At 37.5% G+C, this 26146-nt stretch overlaps 2 protein-coding genes across 2 annotated transcripts; both read right to left on the bottom strand.

The window, feature by feature from the left end:
• Positions 1-671: 671 nt before the first annotated feature.
• LOC113329609 (repetitive proline-rich cell wall protein 1-like) lies at positions 672-2154 on the bottom strand. The gene has a single exon (XM_026576468.1). The coding sequence runs from the start codon at positions 2128-2130 to the stop codon at positions 988-990; it is 1143 nt and encodes a 380-aa protein (XP_026432253.1). The 5' UTR covers positions 2131-2154; the 3' UTR covers positions 672-987.
• A 20727-nt stretch (positions 2155-22881) lies between these two features.
• On the bottom strand, positions 22882-24057 carry LOC113330127 (repetitive proline-rich cell wall protein 1-like). The gene has a single exon (XM_026576982.1). It carries the CDS (start codon positions 24055-24057, stop codon positions 22882-22884), a length of 1176 nt encoding a protein of 391 aa, XP_026432767.1.
• Positions 24058-26146: the final 2089 nt, after the last annotated feature.

Raw genomic sequence — 26146 nt, 5'->3', positions numbered from 1 at the left:
TTCTGTGTGAAGGTGGTTCGGCGAAGTTCTACCAACTCAGAAAAAGATATACTGAAAATACGAGATGCTGCGAATTCAACATCCATAATATATTAAGTAACCCTATTCACTTATTCTGTGTATTTTTAACGGCTAATAACTGATGAGATTTTTTTTTTTTTTTTTGATAAAGAAATGACTGATGAAACGTCAAGCACATTCCACTTATGGAACAATTAAAGAAAAAAATCACTTCTGGAATTAGCCAACATTGCTGAAGTACAAATGGGTACCGTTGAGCTTGCTCTTGAGTACAAAATCAATTCATATAATTTTATTGCCACTCCATGGATGTTGTTAGGCTTGTAAATTGGACCTGGAACCGCACACACATTTATGCTAGCTGGTGAAATGTCAAAGTACAGCAAGGTGAAAAACCTGACTGCGGATGTTTGAGGAAATGGAGATCTTCCATAGCATTGAGGAAAACCAATACTTAAAACCACTAAATTGTAATGGCACAATGAGACTTGTGAAGAAGGTCTGACGTGTTTTATTGTACATTAAGATCTTCCAAAGGAATATTTGTATGCTTATGAGGAAATCGCTACCAGCAAATTTAGTCAAAACGTTTTTCGACGAAGATGATTTATCTAGAAATATGTAAATACAAAGCTCACAATTTCCAACCATAGAAAATATATGAAATTATTGCAACATAGAGCTTCAATTGCTCATAATTAAACACCAAATACAAACAAAAATTACAAACGAAATACAATGAAACATCTCTACATGTTCATCTTTCTTATACAATGTATATTGAGACGCTTCATTTTTATTGAAGAATATGAATTGCAAAAGCATGCGGGACTTGAAGATATTCATGGAACTGGTAACTGGTAATGAGGAGCCTTACCACGAGGAAGTGATGTGAATATGTGAGCAGTCGGAGGAGGTGATTCATACTTGAAAACTATTGGGAGTAAGCTGGGGCGGTGACCGTTCTTAGTAGATGGGGGTGGGAGGCTTGTAAACTGGTGTAGGCTCGTAAACTGGAGCCTTGTAGACTGGTTTAGGCGTGTAGACGGGAGCCTTGTACACTGGTTTAGGAGCGTATACGGGAGCCTTGTAATAAGGTTTAGGTGTGTAGATAGGAGCCTTGTAGACTGGTTTAGGAGTGTAGACGGGAGCCTTGTAGTAAGGTTTAGGAGTGTAGACGGGAGCCTTGTAGTAAGGTTTAGGTGTGTAGACGGGAGCTTTGTAGACTGGTTTAGGCGTGTAGACAGGAGCTTTGGAGATTGGTTTAGGCGTGTAGACAGGAGCTTTGTAGATTGGTTTAGGCGTGTAGACGGGAGCCTTGTAGACTGGTTTAGGAGTGTAGACGGGAGCCTTGTAATAAGGTTTAGGAGTGTAGACAGGAGCCTTGTAATAAGGTTTAGGAGCTTTGTAGATTGGTTTAGGCGTGTAGACAGGAGCTTTGTAGATTGGTTTAGGCGTGTATACGGGAGCCTTGTAGACTGGTTTAGGAGTGTATACGGGAGCCTTATAGTAAGGTTTAGGCGTGTAGACCGGAGCCTTGTAATAAGATTTAGGTGAGTATATGGGAGATTTGTAAACTGGTTTAGGAGTGTAGACCGGAGCCTTGTAGTAAGGTTTAGGTGTGTATACGGGAGCTTTGTAAACTGGTTTAGGAGTGTAGACCGGAGCCTTGTAGTAAGGTTTAGGCGTGTAGACGGGAGCTTTGTAGACTGGTTTAGGCGTGTAGACGGGAGGCTTGTAGACTGGTTTAGGTGTGTAGACGGGAGCTTTGTAGACAGGTTTAGGAGTGTAGACCGGAACCTTGTAGTAAGGTTTAGGCGTGTAGACGGGAGCTTTGTAGACTGGTTTTGGAGTGTAGACCGGAACCTTGTAGTAAGGTTTAGGCGTGTAGACTGGTTTAGGCGTGTAGACAGGAGCCTTATAAACTGGTTCAGGCGTATAAACTGGAGCAGGTTTATATACTGGTGCAGGCGTATACACCGGAGTTGGAGGTGGCGGTGAATCATAGAAATAACCATTTGCGGTGGTTTGAGAAGGAAAGCTAAGAGATATGAATAGCACTAAAAAAATGGTGATAGAAGAAGTCATTGAGGCTCCAATTCCTGCCATCCTGATCTTTTGTATTTTCTAATGCTGTTTCTGTGGTGTATCTTCTCATACACTTCGCATTCCTATTTATATACTTCTTATTTGATAATGTTCTTGAATTAAAAATATCCCAGTTGTGGCAAAATGAAATGAAAAAAGAGGACATAATTGAAACAGTTTGTTTGCGGAATTTCCACCTTGATGTGAAATTTTGATCATTTGACTTGGCATGGCTATCCTTGCTGGTAGACATTATCGTCTAGCATTATTGCCTAATTGGTTAGTTTAATTTTTTGATAATGCTGGAGGTTTTGCGGTGGGATTTTAATAATAGCCTGTTTTATTATCCAGATATGGGTGCTATTCTGTTCATGTTAATTTTATGAGGTATATCAAGGTGGTTTTGCAGATCAAGTCCAGAGATTGTGGCCCTTGAATTGAAAGCCAATGAGAAACGCCACTGTGTCGGGGGTAATATCTTTAGGAAATTTCCACCATAATGTGAAGTTTTTGATCGTTTGACTTGGTTGTCCTTGCTGGTACACACTGAAAAACATTATTGTACAATTGGTTAGTTATTTATATGATAATGCTGGAGGTTTTACGGAACTGCTTCTGTAATGGAATTTTTATAATAGCCATTTCACATTTGTGCCGTTCTGTGTGAAGGTGGTACCGCGAAGTTCTACCAACTCAGAAAAAGGTATACTGAAAATACGAGATGTTACGGATTCTACATCCATAATATATTACGCAACCCTATTCACTTATTATTTTTGTGTATTTTTAACGAGTAATGACTAATGAGATTGATGTAACAACATAAATGTACAAATAGACAATATAGCTTTGTCAGTGGTGAAAAATAATATGCAGAAAGACTTTATCTCTTTTCTGGCTTATGATGCAACATGAATATCATTTTCGTGCATGTGTCGGAGAACTAATTCTACGACTCAGATCTTTTTCGTTTCAAGCTTAATTTCAAACACATATTCTGTATGATACGACAGGGTCACTTTACATTACGAACTTGGAGTGAGATTCTTTAATTTTATACAAACAGTTTGAATATTTCAAAGTCGACTATCATCATTGTAGATACCAAAATATGGACCGCCAGGTGGATATAGGAAAGACACGAGAATCCGGTCTAAAGATCATGTATCGTGTTCGGAAGATCTTCCTCAGTGACTTGTCAAATCAAGTCAGAGTCACCATTATTGACTATTTGACGAGGTAAAAGCGATGTGCGAGATAGTGTTTCATCACGAAGTAAGATCCTAGGGGAACATGGGCCATGAAGGATCAATGGAGTACTCTACAAGATACCCGCCGTGAAGGGGAAAAGGACGAAGTAAGATTACTTGGCTGAGAAGACAAGCCGCGAAGTAGATAAATTATGGAGCAAGAAAAGAGACAGGTGTCCCGACAAGCCCATGTGAAGTTGGCGAAAGAAGGGAAAAAGCTTTATGGAAAACGGTCTGGGCGAAGTGTAAAGCGCCTCTGCGAGAACGTGACGAGATAAAATGAGTTGTGTTCCATTAGGGTTAGATGGCCTATAAATAAAGGTCCTTCGGAAATGTATTGGAGATCAGATTTGGAGAGAGTGGGAGAGCTTAGCCTAGAGAGAAAGATTAGGGTTTCCTTGTGTTCAAGAACTTGTATCTTTGTTATTTTGAATGATTCATCAATAAAGATTTTTGTGTTTATATTACTTAATATGTCTCAGATCTTGGTTACTATCACTTTGGGTGTACTACTGGATTTCCAGTAGTTAGATTTTGACATCCAGAAACAGGGATTAGATTGGGGTTCATCCTCATCTAAGATTTTGTGAAAAAATAAAACCATTTTAAGATTGTAATAGTTTGAAATTTAGGCGAGTTGTTTTGTGCAGATAGTTCTATAGAGTTAGTGATTTAGTAGTGTCTAAAGATCTAATATCTGGAAGAGAAAGTCAGTGAGGCGGCAGACGGAACACCAGATTTAGCATGAATTGAACGATGGCAAGAAAAGCAAGACGAGTGGAACCCCTAACAACGGTAAGGAGGAGCAAGCGGTTGGAACCCCGGAAGGAAGGAGAGAAGGTAGAAGCGTCCATAGAAGATGAAAAACGAGAAATCATAAGGAAATGTAAAGGCAAGCAGAGAATATAGGATGAATCCATGACGGAACCAGCTCAAATCGTGAAAGCCGGGGCTATTACGGAATGGGAAACGAATCGAGACGAAGTGGAGGGGAACGAGGGTGACAAAGACTTGACATTGAAAAAACCGAGTAAAGCAATCCGTCGAGATAAGGGGCGAGTAAAGTACCAGCCGGAATGGCAAGCAGGAACGGTAAAACGAGACAGTCATGCGAAACGAGAGGAATACGAACATGGCAACAAAATATAGGTTGAAATCTCGCAAGAAGGAAACGCTAGTTCCGAAATGATAACGGCTTCATCTCGGAAAAGGACCCTGTATTGGGAGGAGAGTCCCTACGAAGATTACGAACGAAGAATACATAAAAGAAGGATGCTAGAAGGATACGACCGAGAAAGAAACCTAAGCTAAGACACGAAAAAGGAAGGAGGCGTGAGGAGCAAAGCAAAAACAAGGGGCGAGAAAGAGATATCGATGAATCGGTAAGAAGGATTATGGACCACGAAATATTACGAGAGCTACGAAGATTGAGGATTCAGATGGGAAATTCGCAAAGGCAAGACAATTTTCAGTGGATGGAGAAGAAGCTTATGTTGACCGCTATGGTAAAAACAACGTCAGAAGGAGAGCTGAAGCTGATTGACCAAAAGAGGGAAAAATCCTAGCAGAAGGATCGAAAGCCGAGAAGTGATAAAGCCAAAAAACACCATCTGAGGAACATAAAGCCAAAGAAGCAAGGAGTAAACTCTTGGATATAGTTAGAACTCTCAAAGCTTAACACAACTGTGGAGAGGATATGGGAGAAAGTGATACTGACTGAGGAAATTCCACCACCACCGAATATTGGAAGATAACCAACCCCTAGGAAGAGTCATGAGTTCTGCAGATATTATAGTTTTCATGGACATCATACGAACAATTGCAGGAACGTTAGGAAGAGGAAAAAGAGATAACGGAAAAAATCGCACATTACGTAGAAGGTCGGGAATTACCACCAGCACCTTAACATTATTATGAAAACCTGACGGGACAGCATCAAATTAACGCAGACCAAGGAGGGAAGTCATTTGGCTGCAATTTTTTAGTACATTCGAAGGAAGATTTCCTCAGCTGCCAAGATAACGTGCTCTCAAGGATATACAAGGGGGACCAGAAGCAGCAAGGACGCGGAAAAATGCGATGAGAAGGACATTGAGAATTATGAGGGAAGATTGAAAAGGAAGAAGGAACGAAATAATAAAATGCTTGAGTTTAAAAAAGAGGATGAGATAAGGGTATACATGGAAAGAGCTAAATAAGGATGGGAAATCCCCAGTGAGATACCAGAAGAAGAAGGAGAGCTCGTGAAACCGATAAAGGAGACGACACCACTAGGAGAACCGGTCATGAACTTTGCTGCGGTGGAACCAACAAAGGACGTAAACTTGGGGACTGACATGAACCCAAGATCCTAAAAATTGGGACGACAATGGACAAAGAAGAAGAAGCGAGGCAAGTTGAATTGCTAAAAAAATATGGTGACACATAATGTATTTTCAAATGTTGTTGTAGATAGTGGTGAAAACTGGGTTCTTTTCGAACTTGTGAAGGTAACTTTTTTCTAGATTTAAATAAATAAAATTATATGCACAATATTAACAAAATATGGGAGAGATTTTTACTGGGGTCAGGATTCCACCATCCACCAAAATTTATGTGATTCAATAACAATTCTTATCATGCAATTCTAGACAATATAACTCCAATCAAAGGAATTGTGATTCTAATCATTGCCTAAATTAGATTTTGAAAACATCCATTGTTAATCGCGAGCATGAAGTATCAAAAGCAATTTACTAAGCATACTCCATCAAGAGAAAACACAATTGATTAATAAAAATCATTTACTCCATATTTATTCGGTGCAATTAATCATAAAAGAGTTGCATAAATAAATTTAAATAAATTTTACCACATAACTTTTGGAAGAACGGCTTCCTCCGTCACCCCTGGGATTGGATTTAGCTACTCATGATGAAAAACCTCTCAAAATGATTCATTGATACTCAAAAGTTGTTTACAATCAAGAGAAAATGTAAAAAATGGTTTGCAACGCATAAACGTTACAAACAGCTGTTACAAGAGCGACAAAGGGAAGTGTTCCTGGTTGAATCGACCCACACTGAGTCGCAGACGCTTGTAAAACGACTGCTGCGCTGTTCTTCGTTCTTCTTTCGCACCAGCAGAAAACTTTCTCTCTGTTGTTTTTTTCTTTGATTTTCGACTCCAAACTATCCCCCAACTCTCCAACTCTTCTCAACTCTTTACTTGTATTTATAGTGTTTTAGAACAAAAATATCCGACCATAACACCGTATAATCTCCCATTAATCCCGTCATTGCTCGCTGCCCATATTTAACAATAATTTCCATTTTTGGCTTCTACACACGTAAACTTTGATCCTGCACGCTCTAGTTAACCTTCCCCACGCCTCCAAAGTCATCGAACTCCTCCAAAACACTCCATGCATGGCAAACACACAATCAAACTCGTGTTACAGGACACGTTGCTCTGTTTTGAGCTCGTGACTCAAACCAGGATTTCCAGCCAATTCCGATCAAATCCGATGCCCACAATGTGTTCCTTAAGCTATATCACATCTTCCTACCAAGTTTGAGCCATTGAATCGCAACACAACACCTTCATTTTGTCGATTTAAAATCTGCCAGTTGATGAACCAATTTTCCCGCCAAAAAGTTTATTTGAATTTGAGAAGAAGGTGCCCCTTATCCAGAGTGCTGGGGTGCGAATAGTAATTTGGGTGGAAATAGTAATTTTTCTGGGATCCTCCGGTACATTTCTTGGGACGTTTCCGGTGCATTTCTGGGGTGCCTTTCAGTGCATTTCTCCGGGGTGTAAAACATTACTTATTGAGCAACTCTTTCTACACAAGGGGTATTTCTCCAAAAACACCTAAACAAACATAAAAACACCACAATAAGCAAAAATGGGTACTAACAAAATACACAAAAGAGATGAAAATAGACACATAAATGCGTCTATCAAATACCCCCAAACTTATTATTTGCTAGTCCTCGAGCAAAATTTATTCTTGAAAAGTGACCGAGTTAATCTCGGGTGGGTTTATCAGAGGTGTACCCACAAAAACCAATACTCCAGACCCTACTATCTACGAAAAATCTTGGAAAGCACTAAAGAACCTCCTTGGTTGGCATACTTATTAATTACAGGAGGAAGTACCCTGACGCGAAATTCCAATTGTTGTATACGAGTTTGCACTCAAGCATACTAAAATTCATATAAGTGACAGAGCTCTACTAAGATAGTTTCACGATGGACATCATACTCGGAGTCAGACTAATCACATGAAAAGATTAAGAAGATGGAAAAAGAAAAATGTAGATGGTTGAAAAGTGAACGGTGTTTCCCATATCTGTCTGAAGGCCTCTGCCAAGGTGAACCTAACCTAAATGACTGAGATACCGGTCTGACTAATATTAACACACTGGCATATACAAGGGAACCAGTGGTCAATAATTAAATCTAGATCAACAAACTGGCAAATACAAGGGAACCAGCAGTTGACTACACATAACCATTCACTTTTTTTTTTTTTTTTAACTTAACGGCATGAATAGATTTTTGATCCAAGCGCATGCTTCTTGTCAGCAGATTACACGATAGTTCCCACGGGTCCTGCATTCCACGCTTGCTTAGGCGACGGAAACAGGGAGAACACACGCATATTGCTATCCAAGTGTTAATACTTATTCCGATTGGTCTAACTGGTCCGGTCTTTTTTTTTTTTTTTTTTTTTGGAAAAGGTAACTCAGTCACTCTATTTCACCCTAGCAAAGGTAACAACTTGAATCGTGTGCCCCACCAAATCACTTGAAACAAAAGAAAACTAAAAATAGAAAGTGAAAAGGACTCGACAAGATATGGCGAAACTATCATGTTATTTCTAACACCTGAGCTTTGTGCTTTTATGAATAGACTCTATAGATGTTTCCATCTAGTCAGATTGGTTCCTCAACTCCTAAAACAAAATGTTTCCATCCACTTAGATTGGTTAGTGTTATCCTAAATACGCATAAATTTTTAGGCTCTGGAGTTTATTTATTGCAACTAAAAAGTTTCTCCCATACCCCCAAAATTAAATCTAACATTGTCCTCAATGTTCTAAAGATGAAATTAAAAGCATGAACAAGGAGAGACAGTTACTATTTGAAGCAAAAGAGTGAAGGAAGGATATTACCGGGTTGCATGAGATTGGGTTACCTCCCAAGAAGTGCTAAGTTTAAAGTCTTAAGCCAAACTTAGGAAAGGATTAGTCAACTCGAACCATAAAGTAACAGTCGAAATAACTGTGGGTCTTCAAAACGAAAAAGAGCTGACCAAAGGAAACTACAATAACCCAAGAAAGTGATCAAGAATAACATGCCCTTATCTAGTTTCCTGATTAAGATATTTATATCTAATTGTGGTTCAGGTTCAGGTTCTATGAAAGGGTCTAAATAGAATATTTTCATTGGCTGCGTTTCTTCATAGATGGGATCCGAATCACTAGGTCTTAGAGTTTGTAAAAACTCAAATACGAACTTAGAATCACGAAGTAATAACCTAAATAATTGCGGATCCTCTAAGTCAGTCAGATATGACTTACAAAGTTGACCACAGTGAGAATTGTGGTCATTCTTAAGCAAATGTGTCGATTCTAATTTTCTAAGGCATTTAGGTTTAGTCTCACAACTTAATAAGTGACACATTTGAAATCTATACGTTCCCACAATTGGAAAAAAACTATTTGGTGGGAAAACAAAATCAATCTTGGTATTATTGCCTGGGTTAACCACATCAACCAGAGGATGGGTTTCCAACATTTGAGACTCTTGTTGGATATCATTAGGTTCTGGAAAACGATTATGAAGATAATCTTGTAAGATGGTTGAGGCATTGATGTCAAGTCCCAAGTGAGGGACCTTACTAAGAGTTAAAGCACATGGAGAATGATACTCACCCCCAAACTTTGAGTTTTCGGCGTCTCTAGATAGACTGGTCATCACTGGCCTAATTTCTAGGTCAGCAATTGATTTTTCTAAGTCAGGTTCATCCTCGCTAATCTCTACGATTTCATCTAAGACTATTGTTTCTAAATCGTTTGACTCGATCTCAAGATAAACTGGTTCCTCTAAACCATCATCGGTTTCGTAAATAGGATATACTACATCGTCTGAAACGGGGGTATCTCTAGTCAAATCCTCGTCCTTTTGAATAGGTGAATAATTTTTAAAATTATTAGGATCTGAACCAGAAATAATATAATCATTATAAGGCTCAACTAGGGTAACAAATTCCTGATCACTATTCCCACATATTTCAGATTCTTCATCATCACTATCCTCATCATCATGATACAATTTTTGAAATTCCAGAATTCTCAATCTTTGTTCCAAACTACATGGTCTATGTTTATAATATTTCTCATAGATCGTTAGAGGTGATTCCTCAATAAAAGTTGGAGTATCCATATATCGCTGCCCACGCATATATTCACCAAGAGTCATTTCCGAAGACATCTCTTGATAACGAGAATTTCTAGACATATATTCTCGCAACGTCATCGCAGGTGGCGTCTCCTCAAAAGGATTCATCACCGAAGAAATATAAACTACAGAGGGATTCTATACAATCACAAACAAGGCCGACTCGACTCCACCAAAGCAAACCTAAAGATTTCTAACAAACAAAAAGCATGATGGATCCACTTAGATTGTTTCTAGACCAGCTTCTATCTTTCGAAAGGGAATTCGTTGCAATTTGAGCAAACCCCTCTGGAATCAATCCGAGTCAAAGTAAGTTGAATTGAGGCGAGGGAAGCTCAGTGGAGCTTTGATACCCAAGGCCTCACCGCTATCACAAGGCGGCGCAGTCACGCATTCAACTCACAGAAACCATCATGAACTTTGGAGTGTGCTTAAAGAGCAACCAATATTTTTCGAACGAGTTTCCTATTAAGCTCGTTACCCTATCGGTCTCGTTCTATTCCAAATTTTAAGCTTGGGTTCGCGTTAGGTTTTGTTTTCCTAAGGCGGGCAAGAAGGGAACGGTGATGAAATCCGAACCCTTATCTTGTTTAGGCCAGGCCTTGCCCTTTACTAGGAAAATAAAGACAGTCCGGTTCGTCCTCAAACAATTATCACCTTAAGGCATACAGTAACCCGCTTGCAGGAGATTCGCGGGTGTTTCGATTGGACTTACCTCCCGTACCAGAGGGGGGATGAACCGTTGTCGTCGACTCGGGCCACGACTCCTATGCCTTGTGCGAACCCGAGGGGCCGAGACGATATAGTAATCGTCGTCCTTCCCTGCACACAGTTTATATAATAATTTTTTTTTTTTTAATAATAATACCCTTCCGTAGGGTTAAAAAAAATTAAAGTCCAATTGTTTAAAGTCCAAAGTCCAAATAAAGTAAAGTGCAAAAGAAAAAGAAAAATAACCTAAAAAAAAATATATATAAAAATCTCTCTTATTTTTTCCTCTCTTTTCTATATATAAAACAAAAAAAAAGAAAATTCCTCTTTCGCTCCTTTCGCTTTAAGCTTTTCCTTCCATGGTCCTTAGTACTCCACTTCGAACCTGCAAATCAAAGATAAAAAGAAACGTAAAAAGGAAAAAAAATAATAATAAACCTAAAAAAATTCTACCTAAGCACAGGTCCGCGTCGGCGGCGCCAAAAATTTAATGTATTTTCAAATGTTGTTGTAGATAGTGGTGAAAACTGGGTTCTTTTCGAACTTGTGAAGGTAACTTTTTTTTAGATTTAAATAAATAAAATTATATGCACAATATTAACAAAATATGGGAGAGAATTTTTACTGGGGATCAGGATTCCACCATCCACCAAAATTTATGTGATTCAATAACAATTCTTATCATGCAATTCTAGACAATATAACTCCAATCAAAGGAAATTCTGATTCTAATCATTGCCTAAATTAGATTTTGAAAACATCCATTGTTAATCGCGAGCATAAAGTATCAAAAGCAATTTACTAAGCATACTCCATCAAGAGAAAACACAATTGATTAATAAAAATCATTTACTCCATATTTATTCGGTGCAATTAATCATAAAAGAGTTGCATAAATAAATTTAAATAAAGTTTACCACATAACTTTTGAAAGAACGGCTTCCTCCGTCACCCCTGGGATTGGACTTAGCTACTCATGATGAAAAACCTCTCAAAATGATTCATTGATTCTCAAAAGTTGTTTACAATCAAGAGAAAATGTAAATATAATCAGGTTTGCAACGCATATAAACGTTACACATTGCTGTTACAAGAGCGACAAAAATGAAAAGCTGTTCCCTGGTGGAATCGACCCACAGCTGAGTGTCGCAGACGCTTGCAAAGAACGACTGCTGCTGCAAGACTGTTCTTCCCGTTCTTCCTCTCTCGCACTAGCAGAAACTTTCTCTCTGTATGTTTTTGTTCTTTGATTCTCTCGACTCCAAACTCTCCCCCAAAACTCTCCAACTCTTCTAAACTCTTTAGACTTGTATTTATAGTGTTTTAAACAAAAATATCCGACCATAACACCGTATAATCTCCCATTAATCCCGTAATTGCTCGCTGCCCATATTTAACAATAATTTCCATTTTTGGCTTCTACACACGTAAACTTTGATCCTGCACGCTCTAGTTAACCTTCCCCACGCCTCCAAAGTCATCGAACTCCTCCAAAACACTCCATGCATGGCAAACACACAATCAAACTCGTGTTACAGGACACGTTGCTCTGGTTTGAGCTCGTGACTCAAACCAGGATTTCCAGCCAATTCCGATCAAATCCGATGCCCACAATGTGTTCCTTAAGCTATATCACATCTTCCTACCAAGTTTGAGCCATTGAATCGCAACACAACACCTTCATTTTGTCGATTTAAAATCTGCCAGTTGATGAACCAATTTTCCCGCCAAAAAGTTTATTTGAATTTGAGAAGAAGGTGCCCCTTATCCAGAGTGCTGGGGTGCGAATAGTAATTTGGGTGGAAATAGTAATTTTTCTGGGGTGCCTTTCAGTGCATTTCTCCGGGGTGTAAAACATTACTTATTGAGCAACTCTTTCTACACAAGGGGTATTTCTCCAAAAACACCTAAACAAACATAAAAACACCACAATAAGCAAAAATGGGTACTAACAAAATACACAAAAGAGATGAAAATAGACACATAAATGCGTCTATCAACACATTTGCGTGGAGCATGGTGAAAATGCCAGGAATTGATCTACGGGTAGTTTGTCATAGATTGGAGCTAGATCCGACAGTCAAACAAATCAGGCAACGAATAAGGAAGATCGCCACAACATATCATGAGCAAATCTATAAGGAAATTTAAAATATGATGGATGCAGGAATCATAAGGCCGGCAAAGTATCCAGATTGGATTGCGACCATGGTAATCGTGCCCAGAAAGAACAATGGAATAAGAATATATATTGATTTTAGCGACCTGAATACCGCGTGCCCCAAAAATAGCTTTCCCCTAACAAATATCCCACAGATGGTGGAATCAGCATCAGGATACAAAAGGTTGTCATCCATGGATGGGTATTGTGGATACAATCAAATACCATTGGCTGAGGAAGACCAGGAACACACGGCTTTCTTCGCTCCTAGGGGGTTGTACTGTTACACCAGGATGCCATATGGATTGAAAATTGCGGGGGAGACATATAAACGGATGGTGGAGAAAATTTTCGCCAAGTGGGTACATACGAAGTTAGAAGTTTATGTGTATGATATGCTGGTCAAGACAAAGGATTCAGGGGAGCATGTGGAAGACCTGAGAGAGATCTTTGAACAGATGAGGAAATACAAAATGAAGATAAACTTAATAAGTGCATCTTTAGGGTTGAATCAGCGAAGTTTCTGGGACATATAGTTTCACGAAAAGGCATAGAAGTTGACCCAGCAAAAGTCCAGGCTATACTAGAAATGCCTTCACCTGCCACCATAAAAGACATACAGAAATTAAATGGGCGGATAACGTCTTTGGGAAGATTTATCTCGCGGTCCTCAAACAAATTTAAGCACTTCTTTGACATTTTGAAGAAAGGAGAAAAGTTCGCGTGGACGCAAGAGTGTTAAGAAGATTTGAAGGGTATAAAGGAGTACCTTATTAAATTGTCAATCTTACAAAAACCAGAACTCGGAGAGGAGCTGTTGCTTTGTCTCGCGGCAACACAAAACGCTATTAGTGCCGTCTTACTTCGGAACGACGAGGGGTAGAGAAACCAATCTTTCAGGTTCAAAAAACCCTTAGCTCCGCGTAGAAAAATTACCCAAAGATTGAAAACTTGATACTAGTAATTTTTTACACATCACAAAAGTTATGGACTTATTTCCAAACCCACAGAATTAAACTCCTTACAAGAATTCCTATAGAATCAGTCTTGAAGAATTCAAAAAGAGTTTGGAGAGTAGAAAGATGGAATACCTAGATTGATCAATTTAAGCTAAAGTATGAAGTACAGACTTCTACGAAGTCACACATAATCGCCGAGTTTCTCGCTGAATTTCTCTCGGGATCGAGAAGACGAAAGCATAAGGGAAATGATGGATGTAGACGACAGTCGGCCAGACCCTAAGGACTTATTACAATAGAATCATCCCAGAAGATGGGATATATTCGTAGACGGATCATCAAACAGTTGTGGAGGAGGAATAGGAATAGTATTCACTTCGCCCACAGGGATCATGATAGTTTTCTGCTTTCGGTTGGAATACAAAGCAACAAATAATGAGACTGAGTATGAAGCGGTGATACAAGCTTTGAGGATTGTGAAAGAAATGGGATTATACGAAGTACGAATTACCAGTGATTCGCAGCTAGTGGTTCGCCAAATTGAAGGAAGATATAACACAGTTGATCCGGTGATGCAAAGATGTCAGCAACTCGTGAAAGAATACTCAATGAAGATACGAATCCTTATTTGGAGAAACATAGGCCGAGACAATAACATACATGCGGATGCACTTGCCTTTATAGCCTCAATGATTGAGGATCCAAAAATCGGGCATATCATGATTGAGCGGTTAATGCAACCTTCAGTAAGCAGAGAGGAAAGGGAGTCCCAAGTGATAATGGTAGAAGAAATAGTTGTGGAAATAAGCGACGATGATTGGAGAGCCCCCACCTATAACTATCCATCTCATCAAAAGGGAGTTTTCAGAATCCCAAAGAAAACATTAAAAGAAATGGACGCTGTACAACGGAGATTCTGGTGGAAGAAGTAAGAAAGAAAAGGTGTATACTTTATATCATGGGACAGAGTTAATACCAACAAAGAAAATGGCGGCTTAGGCTTTCGTTACTTAGAGTGCTTCAATAAAGCTCTATTGAAAAATTCTGTATGGAGATTATACCACACCTCTAACCAACTTTGGGCAAATGCGTTAAAATAAAATTTTTTTTCAGATACATCGATTTTACACTCAAAGAAGATGAAGAACACAACCTAGACATGGAAGAGCATTCAGGGTGAAATAGCATTTGTGCATAAGTACAGCTTCTGAGATGGAAAAAAAATCCTAACTTTGAGGATAATTGGATACTAGGGGAACAAGTACCACCTATCACAATAGGATACTTCAACTTAGCAGTATCTTACAATATTTTAAGTAATCTCATTGACAAAGAAAAAAATATTTGGAAAGTCTGGATTTTACATCAGCTTTTCTCACCTGCATATATCCTCAAAATTTTGTGTATGGAAATCCCTATTCACTCTCTATACAAGCTAATATGGTCACTTACTCGCAATCGGAAATTTACAGTCAAGTCTGCATACAGAAAATTGGTGGAGATAAAAAAAAAATGCAACTGCAAACTATGATGCTGAGATGGAAGCTTTTCGGAAACAACTATGGATATTAAATACTTTACCAAGGATTAAAACCTTCCTGTGGAAGTGCATCAAGACATAATTCCATCGAGTGAACGTATGGGGAGGGTAATGCATTACAATAGAGAAATTTGCAGTATTTGTCAACATGAGACTGAAACAACTAAACATATTCAATGGGAATGCGCTTTTTCTCAGGATGTTTGGACATCAGTTTCAGGTGCAAGGAGAAGCATGTTAGATACAAATCACATTGTATCTCAATGGATAAGAAGCTGGTTCACTAATGATTTCACCAAATTAGACAGTGAATGGATAAAAATGGCTAATGCTTGTTGGGAAATTTGGAAGCAATGATGTAGAGATGTTTTTGGTGGAAAAAAACCCAACCCGGTGGAAGTTATACACATTGTACAACACCTCAACAACATGACAGAAAAAGGAATGCACAAACACAAATTCCTGGACAACATCAATATCCTAGCTAACACTTTACATGTCATGTGGTCAGCGCCTAGTACACCATTTTACTCTATTTGCTGTGATGCTTCTTTTATAAAGATATTTATACTGGTGAACTTTCACGAGGGAGTTGCATCTATGAGTGTGGACAATCAGACGCATAACATACAGAGATAGAAGGTTTGTTGCATGCCATAAAATGGGCAGAGGAACTCAACTTGCAGCATGTAATGTTCGAGATTGATGCGTAGAATGTGGTAATTCCAGCAAATGGAGAGTATCAAAAAGTCAGATGGGAATCTCAGGCTCTTATCTTAGAGATCATGGGTTTTTTAAGCAAGCATCAATCATGACTTGCATTTTTATTAGTAGAAAGTTAAATAAACCAGCAGATAAGCTGGAGAAACATTCTCGTACTTTTCAAGTTAGTAGGAATTGGATACAATATCCACCAAACTTCATTGTTGAATTATTACATGCTGATACAATGCCTATAAGAGGTTCCAGTTTTTAAATAAAATTATTTCTTTGCATCAAAAAAAAGTAATGGGAAAAGGAGATATAGGACACAAAAAGGAATAGAATAATCACCATCCACCAAAATTTCTAGTTATAGAGTTAGACACATAATGTTAAACCATATTTTTAACAAAAAAATGTAAGACACTTCTACGTCAAAAAGAAAAAAAAAAATCAAATACAAAACCATTGGTCACTCTTCCGAACATATATGATCTTTTATAAGAAGTATCAATGTGTTTTTGATGAGAGTCTGATTATTTTTTACGTTACGGTTGATTAAGAAAAGACACATGTTGATAAGTTTTCTTAAATAGAATGGGAAAAGACACTACTGTTGGTCATTTTCGTCTATGAGTTATCTTCCTTGAACTTTTTGTTAGAGCGATTCTCAAGGATCATCCGATTGAAGTCTGATAGGCTTGCACTAGATGGACTCTTGATAATATTTTTGAAGATTTACGACTCTTAGTTTTTCTTGGAAAATTATATTTATTTGCGACAGATTTACTAAAAATCATCAGGGAGACGGGAGTTTGGCTTCCAGTAATAAGGATCAACAAGTTTGTTGCAATTTCATGAATAAGTTACGAGTATATGGTAATTCTCCATTATTTCGAGAGTCTTAATCCATCCATGTTTGGGCATATTATTTCAAAGGTAAGAATCTTATTTTCCATTTTCTTCTTCTTACTTTGGGTATATTATTTCAATAAAAATACTACACTAACGAAAATATGTACAGAACATTTTCTCATATACATCATTGGATTTCATCGTGAACCCTAGTAGAGAGATTATTTAGCCATTATAAAAGAAGAAAAAAGGCTACGAAAATAAAAGAAAACTACATTAATGCTCGGTGGAACCGACCTCCGCTCCTTGATTGAATATCATGTTATATATAGGTCCGGAAGAATCCTACCGACACAAATATATGTCCATCACTAGTGCATGGAAGTTCATCTCAATGTTTCATATTTTTCTTCTACTGAATTTCCACCACTTCATTTGATCATTACTGACAAAACAACTCATTGAAAGTACTTTGGCTCCCATTGAAGATTTGGTGTAAGCAAACATAGAACTATATGCCCTAATTTTATCCCGAAGTGTCTGTTTCCTCCTTGGTAGTCCAGCAGATTCTATAACAACGTTGCATGATATCGATGTAACGGCAACCGCACTTTACCAGTGGAACAACAGACTGAGAACTCAGGTTCATTAGTTGTTTAAGATTTATTATCTCTCCTCGTACAATTGCACTACTTTAACGACACGTATGTGTTCAAGCACCAAAGTTCCAAACCTTGTTTACTTCTTCTATATATATAAAGAATTTGATTAGAAATGCGCAAATTAACTTCACATGAAGAATACATAATTCGGAAACAGTCACTTGGATTTGGGATATGAAACATCAGATTATGTGTTAAATTAATGTGACACCATGCCATTTGTTGTAACTATAAGGTTCACTGGTATACCTGAAATTAAGTTTTGCAAAGATGATCTTCTAGCATAATTAAGTTAAATTATGTGGTCTTTAATCTCGTTTGGCTTGATTCTCCTTCGATTGATCAAATGTCGTGATTAAGATCAGTGTCTCATCTATTGTTTTTGAATTAAATTTTGGGTTCCCGATCGTATTTGAATTGATTTTTCAAATGGCGTGTTTGTTTTGCTATTATGTTCAATGATAATCTGCTAGGAGAGCGAACTATAGAGGAAGATAACTGTGAAGGGCAATCTTTTAACACTAATTGACCAAGAGGAGTGTCGTTTCAAACCCAATGAGCAAGAAACGCAAAACGTTAAGATTAAGAGTTTTCACAAAAGTAACTAATGGGTTTAATGAGAAATTGTTCTTCTTCGAAAAAGTGGCCAATCGGATCAGTATTGTCCACGTGGTTTACTTCAATTGGACAAAATGTGAGGGATGTTTTGAATCCTCCACATCATCCAAAACATTCTCTGTTATATTAAGAAGAATTAATATGGTTTCTTTTTTAAATTTAACCTAAATTAAAAATAATTCAAAAATTTATTTAATGAAATAAGAAAACGGTACATTTTGAATAACCGATGACATAAATTTTTTACTGCATATTTTTAAAGGAATGTGCACAAAACTGGACTTTATTTACGACTTATAATTTTTAACACTTATATTGATCACCACTCAATTTTTTTTCCATAAATCCTTAATACCACCTATAGATTTTATGCTTGCACCCACCAATAAAATCACCCAACAACTAATCCCAAAAAAAACCCCTAAGTTTCAAATCAATATTTGTTCCTCAATCTTTGCCATTCCCCATATCGTTTCCGCAAATCCCTACATGATCACCACGAGAGTGAGTCTTCTTCTTCTCCATTTCAACAACCTTCTCCCTTTCTAGGTGCGGAAAATGGGTCATTTGTCCAAATATTTTTAATACATGGTTCAAATGGACACCACAAAAATAGCAAGGATGAAACTGGATTCATCCTGACTTAAACTTAAAAAATAGCACGAATTGAACTGGATGCATCTTGATATTGTTTAAATGGACAAAAATTAAAAGATACTGTTCAAATGGACAAAATATAAAAATAGCCAGGATGTAACAAGTTTCATCCTACCCATTTTCAAATATTTTTTTCTTATTTTTAATTTATATCAAGATGCAACCAGTTTCATCCTTGCTATTTTTTAAACTTAAGCCGCGATGAATCCAGTTTCATCTTTGCTATTTTTTTTTGTCCATCTCACCCATACTAATTTTTACTCGTCCATTTGAGCCATGATTTAAATTTTTCTGGACAAATGGCCCATTTTCCGTTTTTTTTTTTGCCATTCCACCCGAACTATTTTTTACTCGTCCATTTGAACCGTGATTTAAAAATATTTGGACAAATGACCCATTTTCCGAATTAAAAATAAGAAAAAGTATTTAAAAATTAGTAGGATGAAACTGTTTACATCCTGGCTATTTTTACATTTTTGTCCATTTAAACAGTATCGAAATCTAAATGTCTTTTTCACCCAGGAATTGTTGATTTTAGTCTTTTTGACCAATTTTGTGTTCTAAGTGAATATTAACAAAACCGAAATACATCGCAAACCCCAAAAACAAATATAACAAGGAAGTCTCTATCATGAATGTGCAGTGCATACTTCAAATTATACATAACACAATGATCAGAATCAGTAATATTGGAACATCTTGAATGGAAAATGGAATGACCTTAAAAATATACTAAATGTACAATAGGAAGACAAGCACGAATAGAACATTCAGTGACATCCCATATAAAAAATCAATAAAGCGATCCCGAAGGGCTATTTCGGGTTTTCTCCACTACCAACCCAAAGATTTTCTCCATGTTACAAAAATAAAATAAAATAAATAAATAAAGCCAATCAACTCGATATCCACCAGGGACGGGCGTCCCTATGTAGGGGCTAACCCGCGTTATAGCCCATTCTTAAATTAGCCTAAAAATGTATGTATAGGAAATGATGCTGATTTTGTTCTTAACCCAATGGTTATACAGACTAGCCCATTTGATTTTTTGAGAAAGCATACTACCAGCCCACTTGTTACCAATTTAACCGCCACTACTCAACAATATACCATGAAAATTAGACTTCACTAATTGACTCGATCAAAAATCTGATGAGTTTACAACATTTCTCAAAACGTCTTAATCCGATTTTTGAATATCTACTTATACATTAGAATAAAGAATCTTAAACGTCTTAATATATTTTCTTACCAACCAAAAAATTTCGGCGGCCTTTGGGCGCATTGTCCCGATAAAAACAAATTATTCCTAAGATATCTTCCTCAATGTCATTGGGTTTGAAAGGCTATGTCCCAATCATCTCATTGTCCCAATCATCGAAGTGCCAAAGATCTCTAAAAATTCACTCAGAATGATGTTGTTGAAGATGATTCATCTACTTAATTAATTTGCCAAACTAAGCAATTTCTGATCAAATCTATTAGTTTTGCTTCAGTTATTAAAACTATTAGTCGGTTTGTTATCAAATTTAATAATTTAGAATAAATATTTTATCTCAAGAGGAGTAGTTATCATAACTGACCATTTGCTCATTTTATTCCAACATAGTGGAGTTGATCGTTTCAAAGGACAGTTTGCTCATTTGGAGGAGCATTGTGTTAAAAGCGGTGAGAGAAGCACTCCTCCACTTCAGAGACAACATGCGTCTTTACCTAGGTAATTGTTTATACTCGATCATCTCATTGTCCCAATCATCGAAGTGCCAAAGATCTCTAAAAATTCACTCAGATTGATGTTGTTGAAGATGATTCATCTACTTAATTAATTTGTAGCAAATATTATTATCTTTACTTTTTTCCTTGAAAGCATTTGCAAAATGTAAATACAGAGCACATAATTTCCAACAATAGAAAATATATGAAACATCTCACTGAGCTTCTTAAACATAAATTACTAATACGATTAAAATACAACGAAACATCTCTACATGTTCACCTTTCTTGTTTATTGAGATGCTTCATCATTTATTGCAGCACATGATTCGCAAAAATAATGCAATTTCTTAGCGACTTATGTTAAGGTCGTTAGAGTTCACAAGGGGACATCACGACATGGTCATAATACTTTTCTGTAGGTCGTAAACTAGTAATTACATCCAACCTACTTTCTGTCCACTTTCAACTTGTGTCTTATGATCATCCTGGTGCTTGGAGTCTGTATCGAGAACCACAGATAAGATTCTTATTGGCAGTACTGACATCGTTTTCTTATAGTATACATTTTGTTTTCTTTACATATTTGTGCACCTACTGAAATTGGGATTTATTTGTCTTTTTCCATCTGAACTGATACGCTAGATTTTGGTTTCCACTCAACATTACTGCCTACTGACAAGAATTCGTTTTTTGAGTTACACTGTCAAATGTTTAACAGATTTGGTAATCTTACTTCTATTGTTTGTTTCATATGATTTGTCATCAAAGTTTCTATTTAGTTACTTCCTTTTCGTTTTATTGATGCAGTATCACTATCCAAGAACGTCTGCATAAGATAACAGAGTTTGTGAGTGAAGTTGCTCTTTACAGATATCAGTCATCAAATCTCATAACAAAATAAATAAGAACAATGTGCCTCCTGGTTCTAATGCTGTTTGGGAACTTCTGCTGTACATCTCAACAGCGCAGTAGCCGTACTGCATGTGAAATAGTTAAAATTGCACGTAACAGCCTTATTATGATGAAAATATGAAAAAGATAAAAAATTTGACTTGGTTGTCCTTGCTGGTACACAGTCGAAAACATTATTATACAATTGGTTAGTTATTTATATGATAATGTTGGAGGTTTTATCTCTGCTTCTGTAATGGGATTTTTATAATAGCCATTTCACATTTGTGCTGTTCTGTGTGAAGGTGGTTCGGCGAAGTTCTACCAACTCAGAAAAAGATATACTGAAAATACGAGATGCTGCGAATTCAACATCCATGATATATTAAGTAACCCTATTCACTTATTCTGTGTATTTTTAACGGCTAATGACTGATGAGATTTTATTTTTTTTTTGATAAAGAAATGACTGATGAGATTGATGTAACAACTAAATGTACAAATAGACAATATAGCTTTGTCAGTGATTAAAAATAATATGCAACATCAATATCATTTTCTTATATTTGTCCGCATATTCTGTATGATAAGACAGGTCACCTTACATTACGTACTTGGGCATGAGATTCTTTAATTTTAACAGTTTGAATATTTTCAAGTCGACTATTAACTATCATAGGGAGGGGAATTTGTAATTTAGAGAGCTGAAGAATCCTTGTCAATTCGTTAACTAGGAGCCATTTATAAGTTTCCATAATATATTGAGGTAAGCGCCTTTGGTTTTGCAAAGTTTTTTATTGAAACGTCAAGCACATTCCACTTATGGAACAATTAAAGAAAAAAATCACTTCTGGAATTAGCCAACATTGCTGAAGTACAAATGGGTACCGTTGAGCTTGCTCTTGAGTACAAAATCGATTCATATAATTTTATTGCCACTCCTTGGATGTTGTTAGGCTTGTAAATTAGACCTGGAACCGCACACACATTTATGCTAGATGGTGAAATGTCAAAGTACAGCAAGGTAAAAAACGTGACTGCGGATGTTTGAGGAAATGGAGATCTTCCATAGCATTGAGGAAAACCATTACTTAAAACCACTAAATTGTAATGGCAGAATGAGACTTGTGAAGAAGGTCTGACGTGTTTTATTGTACATTAAGATCTTCCAAAGGAATATTTGTATGCTTATGAGGAAATCGCTACCAGCAAATTTAGTCAAAACGTTTTTCGACGAAGATGATTTATCTAGAAATATGTAAATACAAAGCTCACAATTTCCAACCATAGAAAATATATGAAATTATTGCAACATAGAGCTTCAATTGCTCATAATTAAACACCAAATACAAACAAAAATTACAAACGAAATACAATGAAACATCTCTACATGTTCATCTTTCTTATACAATGTATATTGAGACGCTTCATTTTTTATTGAAGAATATGAATTGCAAAAGCTTGCGGGACTTGAAGATATTCATCGAACTGGTAACTGGTAATGAGGAGCCTTACCACGAGGAAGTGATGTGAATATGTGAGCAGTCGGAGGAGGTGATTCATACTTGAAAACTATTGGGAGTAAGCTGGGGTGGTGACCGTTCTTAGTAGATGGGGGTGGGAGGCTTGTAAACTGGTGTAGGTTTGTAAACTGGGGTAGGCTCGTAAACTGGAGCCTTGTAGACTGGTTTAGGCGTGTAGACGGGAGCCTTGTACACTGGTTTAGGAGCGTAGACGGGAGCCTTGTAATAAGGTTTAGGTGTGTAGATAGGAGCTTTGTAGACTGGTTTAGGAGTGTATACGGGAGCCTTGTAGTAAGGTTTAGGAGTGTAGACGGGAGCCTTGTAGTAAGGTTTAGGAGTGTAGGCGGGAGCCTTGTAGACTGGTTTAGGCGTGTACACAGGAGCTTTGTAGATTGGTTTAGGCGTGTAGACGGGAGCTTTGTAGATTGGTTTAGGCGTGTAGACGGGAGCCTTGTAGACTGGTTTAGGAGTGTAGACGGGAGCCTTGTAATAAGGTTTAGGAGTGTAGACAGGAGCCTTGTAATAAGGTTTAGGAGCTTTGTAGATTGGTTTAGGCGTGTAGACAGGAGCTTTGTAGATTGGTTTAGCCGTGTAGACCGGAGCTTTGTAGACTGGTTTAGGAGTGTATACGGGAGCCTTGTAGACTGGTTTAGGAGTGTATACGGGAGCCTTGTAGTAAGGTTTAGGCGTGTAGACCGGAGCCTTGTAATAAGGTTTAGGTGAGTATATGGGAGCTTTGTAAACTGGTTTAGGAGTGTAAACCGGAGCCTTGTAGTAAGGTTTAGGTGTGTATACGGGAGCTTTGTAAACTGGTTTAGGAGTGTAGACCGGAGCCTTGTAGTAAGGTTTAGGCGTGTAGACGGGAGCTTTGTAGACTGGTTTAGGCGTGTAGACGGGAGGCTTGTAGACTGGTTTAGGTGTGTAGACGGGAGCTTTGTAGACAGGTTTAGGAGTGTAGACCGGAACCTTGTAGTAAGGTTTAGGCGTGTAGACGGGAGCTTTGTAGATTGGTTTTGGAGTGTAAACCGGAGCCTTGTAGTAAGATTTAGGCGTGTAGACCGGAGCCTTATAAACTGGTTCAGGCGTATAAACTGGAGCAGGTTTATATACTGGTGCAGGCTTATACACCGGAGTTGGAGGTGGTGGTGAATCATAGAAATAACCATTTGCGGTGGTTTGAGAAGGAAAGCTAAGAGATATGAATAGCACTAAAAAAATGGTGATAGAAGAAGTCATTGAGGCTCCAATTCCTGCCATCCTGATCTTTTGTATTTTCTAATGCTGTTTCTGTGGTGTATCTTCTCATACACTTCGCATTCCTATTTATATACTTCTTATTTGATAATGTTCTTGAATTAAAAATATCCCAGTTGTGGCAAAATGAAATGAAAAAAGAGGACATAATTGAAACAGTTTGTTTGCGGAATTTCCAATTTGATGTGAAATTTTGATCATTTGACTTGGCATGGCTATCCTTGCTGGTAGACATTATCGTCTAGCATTATTGCCCAATTGGTTAGTTTAATTTTTTGATAATGCTGGAGGTTTTGCGGTGGGATTTTAATAATAGCCTGTTTAATTATCCAGATATGGGTGCTATTCTGTTCATGTTAATTTTCTGAGGTATATCAAGGTGGTTTTGCAGATCAAGTCCAGAGATTGTGGCCCTTGAATTGAAAGCCAATGAGAAACGCCACTGTGTCGGGGGTAATATCTTTAGGAAATTTCCACCATAATGTGAAGTTTTTGATCGTTTGACTTGGTTGTCCTTGCTGGTACACACTGGAAAACATTATTGTACAATTGGTTAGTTATTTATATGATAATGCTGGAGGTTTTACGGAACTGCTTCTGTAATGGAATTTTTATAATAGCCATTTCACATTTGTGCCGTTCTGTGTGAAGGTGGTACCGCGAAGTTCTACCAACTCAGAAAAAGGTATACTGAAAATACGAGATGTTACGGATTCTACATCCATAATATATTACGCAACCCTATTCACTTATTATTTTTGTGTATTTTTAACGAGTAATGACTAATGAGATTGATGTAACAACATAAATGTACAAATAGACAATATAGCTTTGTCAGTGGTGAAAAATAATATGCAGAAAGACTTTATCTCTTTTCTGGCTTATGATGCAACATGAATATCATTTTCGTGCATGTGTCGGAGAACTAATTCTACGACTCAGATCTTTTTCGTTTCAAGCTTAATTTCAAACACATATTCTGTATGATACGACAGGGTCACTTTACATTACGAACTTGGAGTGAGATTCTTTAATTTTATACAAACAGTTTGAATATTTCAAAGTCGACTATCATCATTGTAGATACCAAAATATGGACCGCCAGGTGGATATAGGAAAGACACGAGAATCCGGTCTAAAGATCATGTATCGTGTTCGGAAGATCTTCCTCAGTGACTTGTCAAATCAAGTCAGAGTCACCATTATTGACTATTTGACGAGGTAAAAGCGATGTGCGAGATAGTGTTTCATCACGAAGTAAGATCCTAGGGGAACATGGGCCATGAAGGATCAATGGAGTACCCTACAAGATACCCGCCGTGAAGTGGAAAAGGACGAAGTAAGATTACTTGGCTGAGAAGACAAGCCGCGAAGTAGATAAATTATGGAGCAAGAAAAGAGACAGGTGTCCCGACAAGCCCATGTGAAGTTGGCGAAAGAAGGGAAAAAGCTTTATGGAAAACGGTCTGGGCGAAGTGTAAAGCGCCTCTGCGAGAACGTGACGAGATAAAATGAGTTGTGTTCCATTAGGGTTAGATGGCCTATAAATAGAGGTCCTTCGGAAATGTATTGGAGATCAGATTTGGAGAGAGTGGGAGAGCTTAGCCTAGAGAGAAAGATTAGGGTTTCCTTGTGTTCAAGAACTTGTATCTTTGTTATTTTGAATGATTCATCAATAAAGATTTTTGTGTTTATATTACTTTGTATCTCTTAGATCTTGGTTACTATCACTTTGGGTGTACTACTGGATTTCCAGTAGTTAGATTTTGACATCCAGAAACAGGGATTAGATTGGGGTTCATCCTCATCTAAGATTTTGTGAAAAAATAAAACCATTTTAAGATTGTAATAGTTTGAAATTTAGGCGAGTTGTTTTGTGCAGATAGTTCTATAGAGTTAGTGATTTAGTAGTGTCTAAAGATCTAAGATCTGGAAGAGAAAGTCACTGAGGCGGCAGACGGAACACCAGATTTAGCAACAATTGAACGATGGCAGGAAAAGCAAGACGAGTGGAACCCCTAACAATGGTAAGGAGGAGCAAGCGGTTGGATGCCCGAAAGGAAGGAGAGAAGGTAGAAGCGTCCATAGAAGA

Source organism: Papaver somniferum, unplaced genomic scaffold (assembly GCF_003573695.1).
Source record: "Papaver somniferum cultivar HN1 unplaced genomic scaffold, ASM357369v1 unplaced-scaffold_117, whole genome shotgun sequence".
Taxonomy (NCBI): Eukaryota; Viridiplantae; Streptophyta; class Magnoliopsida; order Ranunculales; family Papaveraceae; genus Papaver; species Papaver somniferum.
The sequence above is the reverse complement of the archived record's forward strand: the minus strand, read 5'-3'. Positions and strand labels throughout refer to the sequence as shown.